This window comes from Coregonus lavaretus (assembly GCF_964263955.1).
Source record: "Coregonus lavaretus genome assembly, chromosome: 17".
Lineage (NCBI taxonomy): Eukaryota > Metazoa > Chordata > Actinopteri > Salmoniformes > Salmonidae > Coregonus > Coregonus lavaretus.
The window spans coordinates 21186050-21201946 of NC_140004.1; the positions used below are offsets into that span (position 1 = coordinate 21186050).

A 15897-nucleotide genomic window follows, 5' to 3' on the forward strand; every position below is an offset into this window, starting at 1 on the left:
CAGCAATCTTCCCCGTATGATGCAACTTCAAGGGAGAGTGATATCCTGTCCCCCAGTATCTGACAGGAAGGAACAGGCCATTAGGAGGCCAGATTACCAAGACCAGTATCTACATATCACACAGGGCCTACTGCAATAAATTACACTTGTAGTAAAACTCCCTCGCCAGCCCAGACGACACTACTGTACAGAAAGACTGCTTTCATGTATGGGGAACAGTCTTGTTTTTTACTACAGTCCACTTAAAGAAACAATGTTCTGATCTTGATACATTTAATACCGCTTTGAAGAATGTTCTCTTTCTCAATACAGAACATAAAAATAAAGCATGAATATGACAGAAGCAGAATAACATGTACAGTATATAACATGCAGAACCTCTGGTATCTCAATGAAATTACTGGCAGACATACATTTTCACATTCCACATCACTATTTACCGGAATGGAAATTAAGTTTTGTGTGACAGAATGAAAGGAATCTCACTGTCAAAACATCTCACCAGACGTCAAGGTCCTTCATTATCCTCTCAATTATCACATAATTATTCATCAAAGAAGGTATAATGAAGTCCCAACTAGAGCCTTTTATGTCCTTGATAAGAGAGAAGGGATGATACAGGCTAGATATGAGTACAGGATAATGATTCTAAGAACTTCTGCTGAGGACAGAGGCTGGCTGTCTAGCCTTCTGTAACAATACCTCCTACAATTCAACAGAACAGTTTGTTAAATTCTTTATTTTTGTTTGGTCGGATTTACAAGTTGTATTGGTAAAAAATATATATATATTACATCTCTTCATGCTACTATATAGCTTTAAATCTCTTTACAAATATCTGTTCTGATCATTGTTAGAAAAACTCATACAAGGTTAGTTCCCTTCTAAAATATCTTTGATCCCTGGAAATGGTCAAACTAAAATACTGACTCATTCTTGCACTATATAAATCAAAACGGTAATTTCTGAAAGAGATCACATGAGCAATTCAGAGGAGAAAGAGAGCATTGCATTGTTTTGAAAACAACAACTATATGAGACCGAATAATAAAAAAAGAATGTATATATTGATATAAGTTGAAATGTTCACTGTTGAAAGTAGACCAATGTAAATGACCATGTTTCTATCTGTTCAACTCAAGTTGCTTGATGAGCGCATACCAATTAACTTGAAACCTTTAAATCACTGAAATAAGTTAAAGTAATACAACAATTCATCAATAAAAGCCTAATAAAATGAAACTATGAAATGCACCTGTCAACTCTAAACAGATTATTGAGTTTGTGCCATACCGTGTTAAAATGACAACTTGCTAAATATATCAAGCTGATTTGTATAGAAAGCAAGAGTTCAAGACATACAGTATTTTGTTCTTATAAAACATAAAAAATATACAATTTAAAAAATCTAATTTACATGAATTCCATCCAGTGCATGTCTCTAATGAATCTGAAATCATTGAGGTACTATCTTAGTGTGCTTTCATCACACAATTATGTAATGCATAGTTACTCAGAATTTATGAGTTAGTCAAGGTTTTTCAATGTGATTATCATCCACACATTTATTTTGGGGAAAGTTATATTTTAATTACAATCTCAATTCCCCCAAAAAGGACTACTATGCATGTACCACCTATGATCTATGACTGGGTCAAGGGAACCAAAAACTCATCCAGGGTCGCAACCATAGATTTAGACTATATAATCAACAACAATAGAATCAAAGTCTGTTGAAAATCACAGACCACACATTCCCTGCCATTGATCAGTAATAGTGATTCTAATAAAAAGGTTTTCACCTAGCTATATCACATAATAAAACATGAAAATGCAGTCACCGCCTGTGCTTTTCTTGACGAATGCCCAAAACAGGCACTGGAAATTATTAACAGTCCAGTGTGATTCCAACACATAATGACAAAAGACAAAATTGAAGCTTTGGTCATTCCTTATGCTAGCAGTGATATTCCCAAAATATATACTACACTATATACAACAACACCTCAAAGATCCTTGGGAAATATGCTACGGTCACCGTTATTATTGCTTTTTCAGAACTATATACACTTCCCAAATCATGAATTAAATCCACCTTGATCTAATACCACATTCCCAGGAAACTAGACTATAAATGGACTCTCCTCTAAAAATGAAAAGACTTGTGACCCCACGCACCACGGCTTACACAGAAATCTGTCACACTCCATTTTACAACATACCATTCAATTACTTTAGTATGGAAACAATTATGCTTCTGTTTCTTAGAGATTTACAGGGCACACACATCACACGTACCAGTTTGTTGGAATAACTTGTAGTAAGTATCAGAAATATAAATTGTTGACATGTAATTTTGAAGTACATAACAGGTTATAGTACTGGTCCTGAAATAGTACTGTAGATAAAGTGCTACAGTACCACAAGATGAACCAAGCCCTTATCCCAGGCAGCAGGTCTGAACCAGATGAGAGGGACTGTCCGGGTGGAGGATCCTCACTGAGGATTATTCTCGTAGGAGCCAGGGAACATAGACTTCCTGGTCTTAGGAGGAGGTGGAGGGGGCTTGCTGTCAATTTTCTGAGGCAGAGGAGGGTGGAACTACGGAGAGACCGGGGGGAAAAAAGATAATGTTAAAAATATTCTGTTTCACAATGTGCATTTTACTAAAAATAGAGATGTTTTCAGTCTAGATGTACCTCAAGGGAGTTTTGGGAGATGTCAAACATCTCATGGGGATGTTTCTTTGGTGGCATGGGTGGGGGTGTCCCAGGAGTGTCAGTGGTGACATTATTATCACCGGGGAGAGATGAATAATCTGCAGAGAGAGCAAGTGACAAAACACACACATTTTAGGCTGCATGACAGCTACAACAGTTTGTGTGTGAACTACATGGACAAGAGGTAAGGATCCTAAACAGGGTTCTGTATTTCTGTGTGCAGGGTGAAGCTGTACGCATCTCTTTAAGGTTGTGTGGGATAGGCTGCTTTGTATGTATGCTTTGTGTGTAGCTAAGCTACGTACTGGAGCTGTGAGGAGTGTGAGGAGAGGCTGGCAGGGGGCTGAGAGGGTTGCCAAGGCTGAGCTGAGAGGAGGCACCCTGGAACAGAGACAGGGTCAGGCGACGGTCCCCAAACTGCAGACTTTTGGGTCTCTGCGGCTTCTCTGGAAGGGTCTGCTAAGGAGTAGAGTACAAAGATACAGCCCTCCTTGAAATCACAGTCAAGTAATTACTGTGAATGTATTAGCCATTTGTGCCTTAATGCATGAGCCAAAAACAGTTGTAGTTACCTCATCTATGTCTGTCTGTCTCTCCACCAAAACCTGTGACTTGCTCACACTCCATTCTTTTCGGTTCTTTCGACCGATCCGGTTGTCATCCTCAGAGCGGGACAACATCGAGGCCCGGCGATCGTTGGCAGTGTCACGGGACAACAGTGAACTGATGATGGATATCAGGTCATCAGGACAGCGAGAGAGAGAGAGACAATGGGGGGGAGGTATACAGTTAGAGGGTTATATTGGCATGTGCAAGACTTCAGAATGTCACACTGTGAGATGTGGAAAAGCACAGACAAATATTCCTTACAAACATAGCAACACAAATAGACTACACCAGAGCAGCCCAAAAGGGAGACAAACACAGGGAGGGAGGAGGGAGGGAGGAGGGGGACTGACTCCTAGGAAGAGGAGGGAGGATGAAGGAAGGAAGGAGGGAGGTGAGGGACTGACTCTGGGGAGGAGGGAGGGTTAGGGACTGACTCCTGGGAGGAGGAGGAGGAGGGAGGATGGAGTTGAGGGACACTCCTGGGAGGAGGAGGGAGGATGGAGGAGGTGAGGGACTGACTCCTGGGAGGAAGAGGGCCGGGAGGGTCCGTCAGAGGAGGTGGAGCCGCTGGAGAGGCCTGAGGAGGTGGTAGAGAGGATGGAGACAGTGGACATGCGGCGCAGGGTGGAGGACAGGATGTAGGGCATCACTACGGAGCCCACGCGACTCTTCTTCCTTTCAGTGAGAGAGCACGGCTGGGACACACAAATGGGATTAAACATCATCAGGAAACTTGGCAGGGGGTGAGCGGAATGACAGGCAAAACACTAGCAGCAATAGAGTGCCTTCAGCAAGATGTATGGTCCTGCAGCAATATAATGTAAACTCTGCTTTGAATGAGGGAAGTTTGATAGGGAGGCAGAGGAGCCAATAGCTAAATTTGGCACACTCTTAAATTAAATAAGAGTTTGCTATTGGCAACTGACCAGGGTTATGACGCCATAATGCTTCTCTACTCTCTCCCGCAGGTCAGAGAAACAGGTGAGCAGGCGGTTGTGTAAGGGCTTCAGCTGCTCAGTGGATTTCTCTCCATGGATCCGGATCCCATCAGCCAGGAGAGGGATCTGAGGGTATGAGGAGGAGGGAGCCTCTGTTCTTACAGCAGGTACTTTATGTCTAAGTACAGGTTCAATAACAAGGAGAGAATGAGGATTTACCTGGAGGGCAATAAGATGTTTGAGGACCTCAATGCTCTCAAGGTCGTCTGGGTGTTCATGCATGTAGGTGTCCGTGAAGAATGCCTGAAGAGAGAGAAAGGGGGTGGAAACAAGTTTACCATTTTGAGACATGAAGATGTTGTCATATGCACATTAAATACTAGCTAAAATAACAGAGTGACCTAGAAAATCAGAATATCAGGTTACAAATCTTCACTGAAATGCGAGACAAAATTGTATAGGATTCAAGCTCCTAGGAAGTAATAGTCAAGTCAAACCTTCTCGTAGTTGGAGTAGCCACCCATGACGGCAGGGTCAACAATGCCATTGAGCATCATGGAGAGTGGGTGGACGGACGTGGAGCTGTCACATGCCTGCTGCTGCACCAGGTTACTGAGCTTCTCATTGGCCATCTCCATGGTCTCCACAGCATTCTGCAGAGGGCTGATCTCCTCCTGACCAATAGGAAAACCAGGAGAGGTGAGGAGACATCAAAGTGTAAAAGACCAAATTGGGTGAGTAGGAACTATTTGCTATGGGTGGTAGCGGAGTACTTAACCGTGTTTAGATTCAACATACAGCACATTAACACCAGTACGTTTGTCTTATTGTGATTATCATCATCATTACTGAGAGAACTTACAACAGAGATGGACTTCACTTCGAACCATTTGAGAATCCCTGGGAAGTGATAGGTTGTGATGTAAGTCGTCCTCTCGATCCACATGGTCTGTAACATGAGGCGGAAAATATGAATGAATGGTCAACACAAATGTTTTGAGCAACAACCTCTTTTATTCAACATCTAATCACAAAGGGTTACATTCCTGAGTTTAGAGATGTTCAAAGACAGGAGTGTGTGCTTGTAAATGGAGGGATTTGGCTTTGATAGGGCTCTGCAGCATGGTGAGTCTGTCTGAGCTGTGTGCGAGGTACTCACTGCAAATTCATTGTCGGGGTCCTTTGCACCTTTCCTGAAGGGTCTGGAATACTGGAACTGGTCCACTTCATTGGTTCTGTAGTAGCTAGGAGAGGAAGAGGGACAAAGGAGTTGCATGAGTAAGAACTAAGAAAATATATTCAACCACAAGCTGTTGTGTTCCTTACTTCAAGATCTGCTCAGGAACCCCCTTGTCTTTGAACTGGGTGGGCACAGTAAGGACTGGCTTGACTGTAAAACACTGGATGTCTGTAAAGAGCAGGTAAGGATAAGACTGTGTATTATTCAAAAAACGAAAACATTTTTAGTGCTGTAGGGGGAAACGGAGACGGGGGCCAGTGGATTACTGGCTCAAAACTGTCCTTGAGAAAGGTCTAATAAGACTTGCCCATAAATGGGAAATACATCAAATGAATAATGTTCTGACTAGAAGCATTAACACCAATTAACATTTAAATAGCATTCATAGCTGGGAGCATGAGGGCATGCTTCAACAGAGATGAAGGATACGCTGTCCTTGGGAGTTACAGATGTTGTCCCCAGGGGGCGCGGTGCTGGTCATCCTGGCTGCATTGGGGAACTGAGACAGCAGCTTCAGACTGAAGTCCTCCAGCCACTCATACTCCTTACCACGGTAGATGAACACTTTGTTCTGTATGAGCAAATCCATTCAAAGATAGGGTGAGCCACTATATATGGTAGCCAATCAAATATGAATGATATGATTTAATTAGAACGTTGTTATAGAATGACATGCTACAGAAGATGTCAAAGCTTAAATTTAAGATGGACTGTGGTAGACAGGAATGTGCCCCTGCACTGTAGAAATAGATGTGCTTCTGCCAAATTAAGGCTATTCTGACCTGAAACTGACAAGATCATGGAAGGTATTCAATCCATAGAATCCCCCACTGCTTTATGGACCTGGTAACTAGTATAGCCTGCATTGTACATCGTCATTTAATTTTATTGAGAGTTCCATAAGTAAAATGAATAAACGGCACATGAATACAAATATCTCAGGTGTATGAGACAGACCTTGAAATGTGCTATGGAGGCTGGATTTCTGAAAATATGTAATAATCTTACCCTGAGGAAAGTGGGGAATCCAAGGCCATAGTATCCCACAGCAAAGTATTCTGGCTGAGGTCGCATGGCATGCATTATATTCTCATAGAACTGGGCTTGCTGTTTCTGTGGACAACAGTAGGGAGAGTATAGAGGCTGTAGTAACAATGAGCTAAATTAACAAAGCCACAATCAGGAACACAGATAACAAACAACAGGAAACACCTAAAATACTGTAGTATCTAACCAGTTCCGTGTGCACTTAACTTGGTTAAGTGTGACATTTGAGGATCCATAATGAACATAGATTCATAGCAGTGTAGCAAAACACTGTTTTTGTACCACTCCATTGCAGATAAGGACTGTTGAATACCATGATGACACAGTATTTACAAAAACATGACTTAAAATAGAGTATCACATCATAATTAACTGAGTGTTACTTCCTAATGGCAGATTCCAGTATGTCAACCGGCAGTGCATGGGTGGGACAATTGGGTAAAAGGTTGGACACAAGTGTGGCAGCAACTCTGATATCTTCCCCATTTCCTCAAATTGTTTCTGCAGTAATGGGTTGTTTTTTTCTTCAACTATCACTGTCATTTGGATTGGGCTAGCTGAAATGACTTTCTGTCTTCGACAAGACATGGTTGTCTGGTTGTCCTAGCCCTTGACAATGTATCTTGAACAATTTATTGGCATTGTATCTAATTAACTCCTAGACTTTGTGGGCACTGAAAAGCATGTTAATACAGCAGTGGACCTGATCCTATTGAAAAGGCCTCACACTAAATTGGCAGTGGGCTATTGACATTTACATTTTAGTCATTTAGCAGACGCTCTTATCCAGAGCGACTTACAGTTAGTGAGTGCATACATTTCTTTTTTTCATACTGGTCCCCCGTGGGAAACGAACCCACAACCCCTGGCGTTGCAAACGCCATGCTCTACCAACTGAGCTACACAGGACTACAAGCATTGTATGTGGAGCCTTCATAAGCATTATTTATTTATATTATTTTACATGTAGAAACTAAGAGGATAATCCTTTTTGGTTTTACTGTTTGCATGTTTTAGGGACAATTTCTATTTAGTAGTGACAATTTTTGATTAAATCTCAGACTAAAACACGATAGCAAATGATAAGTCCTCTTACCAGCAGCTGGCTAAGCTCCATGAAGTCAAACATCTGGTTCTCGTGCATCTTTGCCAGCTGTTTACCCATCTCAATGGCTTTCTCCCACATCTGAACAGATAAATGCAGCAGTTGGTAAAAAAAGACACGAGATGTGAACATGGTCTAGACATCACCATCTGTCCGTCACTAACACCTCTATTCAATCAAACTCAGACAGCAGGTTTCATGGTTGATGTACTGCGGTGAACAGGAGAAATGTTTAGCCTAACCCAGAAACCTGGTAACCATGTTTGATTGAATATGGCCCTCAGCTTCTTTTGTAGCAAATGAAACTGACACAAATATTTCTGACAGTAGCTCATATGGCATGTTGAGGGGTAAGTAGCATAGGATCTCTGACACTACATATGCTGTGAAATATAGAAACGTTTGGTGTTCATACGTGTATTTGTTTGATTTACAACTGCACAGAACCAAAACATTTAATAATAAGTCCCACAATTATCTACTTGTGGTAAGTTGCAGGTGCCTACAGGGTAAAAATAGCCATTCAACTAGTTTTGAAAAGAGAAAACAGAACATTCTGCTCCATTGCACTCCATTGTAAAGTGCAACGGTGCCAATATACTTGACAACATCCGTAGAGCATGCTTCCTAATAGGGTGACTGGGTGAGAACTCACTTTGCCCTTGTCCAGGTTACAGATGATCTCCTGGAAGAGTCTCTCTTTGAGCTCCTGCTGGGTCCAGACATGTTTGCCATGACCGGGGATCAGATGTGGGGCACAGGGCTTGTCAGACCACTGAGAAGGGCAATTTACACAATACACAAAGCGCATTTAGTTTTCTAGTAATGTATGTTATAGTAAGTTAACTGGAATTTTAGGGAAATAAGCCAAAGACTGCTGTTTTCATTGAAAGTCGAATTGAATGTTAATCTGAGTGAGACCTCAAGGAGTTCAGCGTGAAGTAACAGGGTGTAGGCTGCCTCCGTGTAGTTCTCACAGACAAGGTGTAAATCCCTTAGCTTGTACAGATACCTGAGGACAAGGTCAGTATTTTAGAGTGATATCTAACAGATAATAGACAGAATCTACCGCACACCCAAAGCTGATTTGTGAAGGTGCTGGAGGCAAAAGGCAAAACTGGAGAAAAAGTCTCTGTACACTGCCAGTCAGATGTACATTTATTTTAATTATAGCTGAGCTTTCGGTCAGTCGACCTTGCTCTGATGAAGGTCGGCTGACCGAAAGCTCAGCTATAATTAAAATACATTTGCAGCTGACTGGAAGTGTGCGGATACTTTTTCCTGTTTCAGATTGATAGCTAACAAAATGGGATCCAAAGAAGAGTATTCATTAAATCATCCGTCTCACCGAATGTAAATGTCTTCCCGCTTCTTCTCCTTGTAGAAGTTCTGTCACAACCAGAATAAAAACAGTGGAAAAACTCAGCTTTTGTACAAATGTTTGATAATATTTTGTAGGTTAAAATCAATTGGTTCAATGTAGAAACATAACATCTTCATATAATATTCTTCTGAGATGGCGAGTGTGGCTCAATCGTTCTGATTAGAGTGTGAGTTCCACATAAACCAGTCCGAGGTGTTAGTTAGCACCTGGTAGGCGCTCCCCTGCCTCTTAGTGATGTACTGTAAGGGCGTACCAGGACGTTGACGGTGCAGCTCATGCGGAGCTCAGGGCTCTCGTCATGTGTGATGGTGCGGTAGGCCAGTAGCTTCTCCAGCAGACTGCTGAGCAGCAGAGCCAGCTCCTCCCCTGACTGAGACAGGTATCTATGCCTCCGGCAGTGCTCCAGTAGCCTACACAATACCAACAATACAAAATGTCAATGAATGAGGGAGTTATATAGTCCTTATTTAGGTCTTGACTATGAAACCATGAGGTATGACTAATAAGAAAAAGGCATTAGCCTCTGACTGATTGGCAGGGTTATTGGCAGGGTGCTTACGTTTTCTCCAGCAGGATTTTGTACTGTTCATCCCCACGGCCTCCCTCCACCTCCTGATCCAACTTGGTGATCAGTTCATTCTCAAACTACAGGTACAGAAAGACAAAAACAATCTGCTCAGCCAAATACAGCTGGGAAACTCTGTTTGTACAGTAATACTGTAAAGCCAGACAGGAAGGACTACTGTGGGCAGCTATCTCACCATGTTAAAGGTGCGGCTGGGAGTGAAGTTGTGCTCACACTGCATCATGTCAAAGAAGATGGGGAGGGTGGCTTTCCTCAGCTCTGGCTCAGGCACCAGGGTAGCCTTCAGGATGGGCCCCACCATGGCAGGGATGAACTTCATCTTGTGGGGGCCTGAGGGATGCACACAGGATAAAGTCAGAAGCAAATGTCACACAAGCTCATTTGAAAGGGCAATAAGTGGCCCTCCATTTTCATGCAAACAGGACAGTAAACTCATGAAATGGTTAACAAAAAGCAGGCCACCATGAAACTAGGCAATAAAACAACATTGTCCTCAAAGCCTTTTGCCACTGAACAGACCATTATATAGATGTCTCCATTTGTTGAACTTCTGTCTCACAGAGATAACAACCACCGGACGGTACTTACCAAGATTATACCACATATCTCTGATCTTAAAGCCAATGCTCTTCCTCATGTCTCCATACCTGTAACCACAACATATAATTATACTACATACAGTAGAGCAAATGCACACAAACTTACTTACAGCATAATTTCTTATACATAAAATTCAGTTCTCTGTGCAAATCTTTATTTAGTATTATTAGTTTAAGGGAATCCGTATATTAAACTAATTGAACCAAAGAAGAAAAGGACATACTTGTTCACTATTTTATTCCGTTTTTCTTGAGAGAAGGATTCCAGTTGCAATGACTTGTGGGTAAGGAATGCAACAGTCAAGTGGAAGTAGTTGTTCCAGAGCTGAAAATAAAATATGATCATTTTTTACACAGACATTGGGACAATGATTGAGCTAAAGAAGTTTACATTAGCAGAGAGACATGGATGTCTTTTGTCCACCCCATCAGGAGGCGGTGACTGGAGACCCACCTGCAGCTCAAAGTGGGTCTGGTCCATGAAGTACATGTTGAGGACCTCAGAGTACTGGTTGATGGCCCGCAGAAACACCCCAATCTGCAGGAGGTTCATGGTCATCCAGTCAGAGGGGAAAACGTTCCCCATCAGGTCCTTAAACATGATGAATGTCTCCATCAGGAAGTCCTGTAGTGGGCCAGGGAGAGAACAGTTACCTTGCCTGTACTGAAAGTACCTAGATGTATGCATCTTCATGTCTGCACAAACATGGGGGGGTTTTGTTTCTGACCAAGTCGATCGATTAGTAACATGCTGAACTATGCACAGCAGTCCCCTAGCATTTCTCATATTAGACCCACACAGCTCAGTAAAGAAGCAAGGACAGGGAGAGCCTCACGTTGTTCCAAGTCAGTCCCATCAAATGTCTATAATCAATAATCACTTCAGGAGCAGTTACAAGCACCAGCGGTTGAATGCCAGCTATCAACTGGATGATTCAGGAAGAGCCATGCCCAGGGCAGGGGAGGTGGGCCGGCCCACTTACAATGATGTCTTGTCTGGTCTTGAAGGTGCTGATGTAGTGGGTGTAGTGCATGTCATCCATTTGCTTCAAGATGGCAGTCATGCAGGCTAGGTAATGACCCTGCCATTGAGAAGACAGAGCATCAGTCACCTTAGTTGTAAAACTACTTTAGGTTCCTACATATAACATGTTTTATGCTTATAAGCTAATTATAAGCTATCATTCATTGTTGTATGCTTATAAGTGCTAAGTTATTTATAGGATGCATAGAAGCAGCTTTTCAGCACTGTGCCTTGTACATGGAAACTTAGAATAAATAATTACCAACTGAACAATTGAAAATAACTGACTTCTTATTTTGAGTTAGATGAAGAACTTTCAGAGTACTGAGTATGTGACTTACAATGAGAGTGGAGGTTCTGCTCATGCTGATGACAGTGCGATTGACCCTGCGAAGCAGCCGCTCCATAATCAGCTGGACATGGCCCCGGGTTGGACCCTTGGGACACAGACAAACAGGTCAGATCAAAAATGAATGTATCAAAACCAATCCAGTTAGAGTCAGGGATGTCACTGATTTCAGTGTTTCCAATGGCAGAGATAGATGTGTGCTGTAGCCATTAGCTACTCACCACATCCTTGCGGTCCAGGTTGTCCAGTACAGTGCTGAGCAGCTGAACACAGGCCTCGTGGTCTGGCTTATTGGAGTGGTCATCCAGCTGCCCACTCAGCTGGTCTGTCACCAGCGGCAAAAGGACATCTCGACACTCTGTGGGGTCAAAAAGGAATAGAGACGATTAAAATGTGTCATCCTGTGGTTCTGTTTTTAAATAGAGATTCTTATAAAGTTATGTTTGAGCCAGAGAGGCGCTACAGTACCTGACTGTTTGAAAAGGTCACTCTCCACCATCTTACACATGCAACCAAGCTTCTGGCGCACCAGCTGAGAGTCAGGGATGCTCTCGATGAACTTGGTCAAAAGAACACTAGCGAGAGAGAGACAGGACAAAATAGAGAAAGAGACAAGGACATTTTTCTATACAGGAAATAGTATCATTTCTGCAGATTCGACAGTTGAAACGTCATTACAAGGAGTTACCTGAGCTCCACAGGATCAAAGACATTCTTGATGTCATTAATGATGGTGGGTAGGTATTTCAGTATCGCCCCCTGAAAAAGACAAGAAGGTCTCAAAAGTCTTTAAAAAAGAACATGAGGGAAATACTGGATAAGGCTTTTGTGTTTTACAGCGCTAGTCAGCTAGAAAGTGTTTTAATGAATGTTCTTCTGCAGTTTATCAAGTAAACCTTTACTTCAACTATCTTTCATGAAGCCAGCACAAGGCTTCCATAAACATAGAAAGGGTAAGCTAGTTTGTACAAATGTTGCATTACCAGGCTATGCCATGTTAACAGAGTGTGCATTAAAGAAGATGAAGTACCATGTAAGTGTCCATCCCAGTTTCTCTCCCCTAAACCAACTCACCTTTATCTTCACTCCCTCATCCAGCGGTCTGTCCATGAGTGTGTTGAAGGAGAGGAAGAGTGTCCGTATGGAGTTGAAGAAAGCATCCTCACTGGTCCCATAGAATCTGAGTAAACAAATGAAGGACATTGCTCATTTCACAAACAAACTAATATTGTCTCCCAAATGTATTAGTATGAGGAAGGAAGGTCACGGCTATGATACCTGAGGTAGAGGACCCGGGACTGCACAATGAACCTGAACAGGTACTTGAGGGCTTTGAGGGCTGAGTACAGTCTCTCGGTTAGGACAGGCTCATCTGCATGGCCCACATAGTAATTCAGAACCTTCGTCAGCTTCCTGAAAAAGTAATGGAATGGGGAACTCAGGCATACCAGTAATGACATATAAATTAATTCTGAATGGGTGGAGAGGTGTCAAAACAGGAGGAATAAAAAATTAACGGAGTAGAGAGGAAAATATGAGAAAGGAGAGAGCTAGACTCACATGTAAGCCAGAGTGGCACTGAAGTGCTTGTTGATGTATGTCTCCAGTACTGGGTTAAAGTGCTGGAACTTGATGTCTCCAATCAGTGTGATTATGAACACCTAGAAGAAATGCAGAGCACAGTCAAGAACCAGTGTAATATAGAATCCTGCTAGAAAATGTTGTATCATGAATCATTTCTTATATACACAATTGTCTTTTGGTATATTAATGACAGATGCCATTAATCCTGATAGCTTAATGCAAGTAATTAACCCACCACTCCAGAACTCACCAGAGCATTAAACAGCAGCATGTCATAAGTATCCTCCTCTGAAGTCTCCATCATGATGCTGAAGAGGGCATCAAGTGTGTCCTGTAGAAACTAAGACCACAAAAGACAAATGCATTAGGCTAGGGTGTCCTTGTATGTAAAGCCAGTTAAGAATGCTAACTCTGCAGCAGTCAGACTCACCTTGACAATCTCCCCTCCCTCGACCTCCATCAGGCGCTGCAGGTTCTGGTCCAGCTCTTCAGGGTTGGACCTCCAGTTCAACAGGCCCAGGAGATCCACTGGAAAACAGCAGAGGAACAGCAGCATCTAACTTTTACTGACCCTTGGATTTCATATAAACTTGGATGAGTACGTCAACACCACTCTGATTAGTATTACGAGCCGAAGTGCAGAAAGCGTTTGGTTCGATTTTATTTGTTAGCGACGGTTTGATTCTTAATACATTGTTAGAGATGATTGTGTCCTACTACAGTACCATTCTGGGTGAGTTTAGTGGAGCAGGTGAGAGTGCCAATCTGGAAGCTGTCCTTGGTGAGTGGGATGACTCCTGAATGCTGAAAGGTTTTCCCTGTCTGCCTCTCCTTCTCCTCCACTTCAGCCCAGGAGCCTGGCAGAGTCAGGTATGTCTTTGCATCCTCAGTCTTCTTCACGTCAACCTAAGAGAAAAAATATATATAAATACTTAAACATATTCATCGATATGTAATTTGATATTCATTGACCAGGGAGCTTTTTATTTTATATAAAATATCAAAAATAATTACTTCACTATTTCATAGATCATGAAAAATAATTCCTATGGGGAAAGAAAGATCTGTAGACAAATGTATCAGAACCCTCTGTTTCCACCAAGATGTCTACATCATACAGGGTTTGTGAAAGCTTGGGTTGCAAAGCTACCGGTAATTTACCAAAGTTACCGAAATCTTTAGTAATTTTGGTAATTAACAGAAACTCTATAGCAATCTATCATAACTTTATATATATTTATATCGGAATAACTTTTTTTTTTCATATATAGTATTCATTTATTTGTGTCTATATTGTCCACAAGTTTCTAGTAGATAGGGAAAGGGGATACCTAGTCAGTTGCACAACAATGCATTCAACTGAAATGTGGCTTCCGCATTCAGTCCAACCCCTCTGAATCAGAGAGGTGCCGGGGGCTGCCTTAATCGACGTCCACGTCATCGGTGCCTGGGGAGCAGTTGTTGTTGGGGGTTAACTGCCTTGCTCAAGGGCAGAACGGCAGATTTTTCCACGTTGCCGGCTCCAGGATTCGAACCATCAACCTTTCGGTTACTGGCACAACGCTCTTAATTTTTCATGCGGAAACCCTCATATTAAACACCAATGGTATTCACGAAGTTGATGGTTTAAATTTAGGCTAATGTTTTACAGCTTTGTTGTTATATTTTTATATCATCTTATTTCATTATTTCATATATTTTACATTGATAAGGCCACACAGAGGGCCAGAGATAATTACAGACACCTGTGATAATCTGAAGTAGCCAAAAGGGCAACTAGGTGTATTGTGATAGATTACATAAATTCCTTGAAAGATACCAAAATTCTGGTAGCTTACTTGTAAACTTCAAAAGTTTCCAGTAATAAACCCTCCCTTTGCAACCCTAGTGACAGTAGCAGAGTGGTGTGCTGGTCCCACCTTGTAGACGATGAGGTCATGTCTGCCGTCTCTCAGCGTGGTTCCGTCTCCTTTCATCAGGCGGACGAACGCCATGCCAAATGGCTTCTCTGATTTGTCTCTAGCTAAAGGAGAAACAGCAGTGCCAGTGAGGACCCAATCAACCAACTCTGAAGAACACATTCATACTCATGCTGACCAGCTCCCAGAGGGTTAGGGCAGGCTGCCTGGGTGTCGAGTGTTTTAGAAATGTGAGGCACTCACAGTCCTGAGATGATCTGTGTCGAAACATCACCCTGAGATGACAGCGGCCCACATCTTCAATAGGAATAGTCACCTTGGAGGGGGAGAATAAAGGGATGAGGAGAGGAGAGGAGAGAGGTTTGAGGAGAGAGGAGTGAGGAGAGGAGAGAGGAGTGAGGAGAGGAGAGTGAGGAGAGGAGTGAGGAGAGGAGAGGAGAGAGGAGTGAGGAGAGTATCATGACAAGATTATAGACAGAGAAAGTCCTGTCTGGTGTCTGTCTAGCATTTTGTATGAGTGAAACAATCCTTGCCAATAGCTCCTCTAAAGGTTTAAATTTTATAGAGCCAAATTGATTTGGGAAAGTAATTGCTGAACTTGAGCCACCATGAGGAGAGGCCTGATAGAAACACCTGGGATGCTGGAAAGTGAGCTGTACCTTGACTGTTTCATTCCAGCTCGGCTGCTTGACTTGGTAGTAAATTACAGACTTGTATTCTGTGATCCCATCATATCCAGCTCCAGGAAATATTGCTTTCTATTCAAGGGGACAGAATGAGCTTCAGTCAAACA

The 15897-nt window shown here is 42.4% G+C and overlaps 1 protein-coding gene across 2 annotated transcripts in view; it reads right to left on the reverse strand.

Moving 5' to 3' along the window:
• Positions 1-259: 259 nt before the first annotated feature.
• Positions 260-15897, reverse strand: part of LOC311144817 (dedicator of cytokinesis protein 5-like) — a 32478-nt gene continuing 16840 nt past the window's right edge. Inside the window, exons 15-51 of one of the 2 annotated variants that reach the window (XM_084180961.1) lie at positions 15764-15862; positions 15348-15420; positions 15105-15208; positions 13911-14091; positions 13616-13713; positions 13436-13525; positions 13162-13262; positions 12880-13014; positions 12676-12781; positions 12290-12360; positions 12070-12176; positions 11823-11959; positions 11594-11689; positions 11212-11310; positions 10683-10853; positions 10453-10553; positions 10218-10276; positions 9805-9959; positions 9603-9688; positions 9297-9453; positions 9008-9048; positions 8581-8671; positions 8315-8434; positions 7651-7740; positions 6516-6620; positions 5937-6078; positions 5594-5675; positions 5427-5511; positions 5130-5216; positions 4765-4941; positions 4487-4570; positions 4256-4393; positions 3849-4024; positions 3293-3443; positions 3026-3176; positions 2700-2818; positions 260-2601 (exon numbers count right to left, since the gene is read on the reverse strand). In XM_084180961.1, coding sequence (XP_084037087.1) covers positions 2497-2601; positions 2700-2818; positions 3026-3176; positions 3293-3443; positions 3849-4024; positions 4256-4393; positions 4487-4570; positions 4765-4941; positions 5130-5216; positions 5427-5511; positions 5594-5675; positions 5937-6078; positions 6516-6620; positions 7651-7740; positions 8315-8434; positions 8581-8671; positions 9008-9048; positions 9297-9453; positions 9603-9688; positions 9805-9959; positions 10218-10276; positions 10453-10553; positions 10683-10853; positions 11212-11310; positions 11594-11689; positions 11823-11959; positions 12070-12176; positions 12290-12360; positions 12676-12781; positions 12880-13014; positions 13162-13262; positions 13436-13525; positions 13616-13713; positions 13911-14091; positions 15105-15208; positions 15348-15420; positions 15764-15862 — 4170 coding nt within the window. In that variant the 3' untranslated portion in view covers positions 260-2496. Of the gene's footprint in view, positions 2602-2699; positions 2819-3025; positions 3180-3292; positions 3444-3848; positions 4025-4255; positions 4394-4486; positions 4571-4764; positions 4942-5129; positions 5217-5426; positions 5512-5593; positions 5676-5936; positions 6079-6515; positions 6621-7650; positions 7741-8314; positions 8435-8580; positions 8672-9007; positions 9049-9296; positions 9454-9602; positions 9689-9804; positions 9960-10217; positions 10277-10452; positions 10554-10682; positions 10854-11211; positions 11311-11593; positions 11690-11822; positions 11960-12069; positions 12177-12289; positions 12361-12675; positions 12782-12879; positions 13015-13161; positions 13263-13435; positions 13526-13615; positions 13714-13910; positions 14092-15104; positions 15209-15347; positions 15421-15763; positions 15863-15897 lie in introns of both variants that reach the window. The other variant, XM_084180960.1, reaches the window with a different exon arrangement.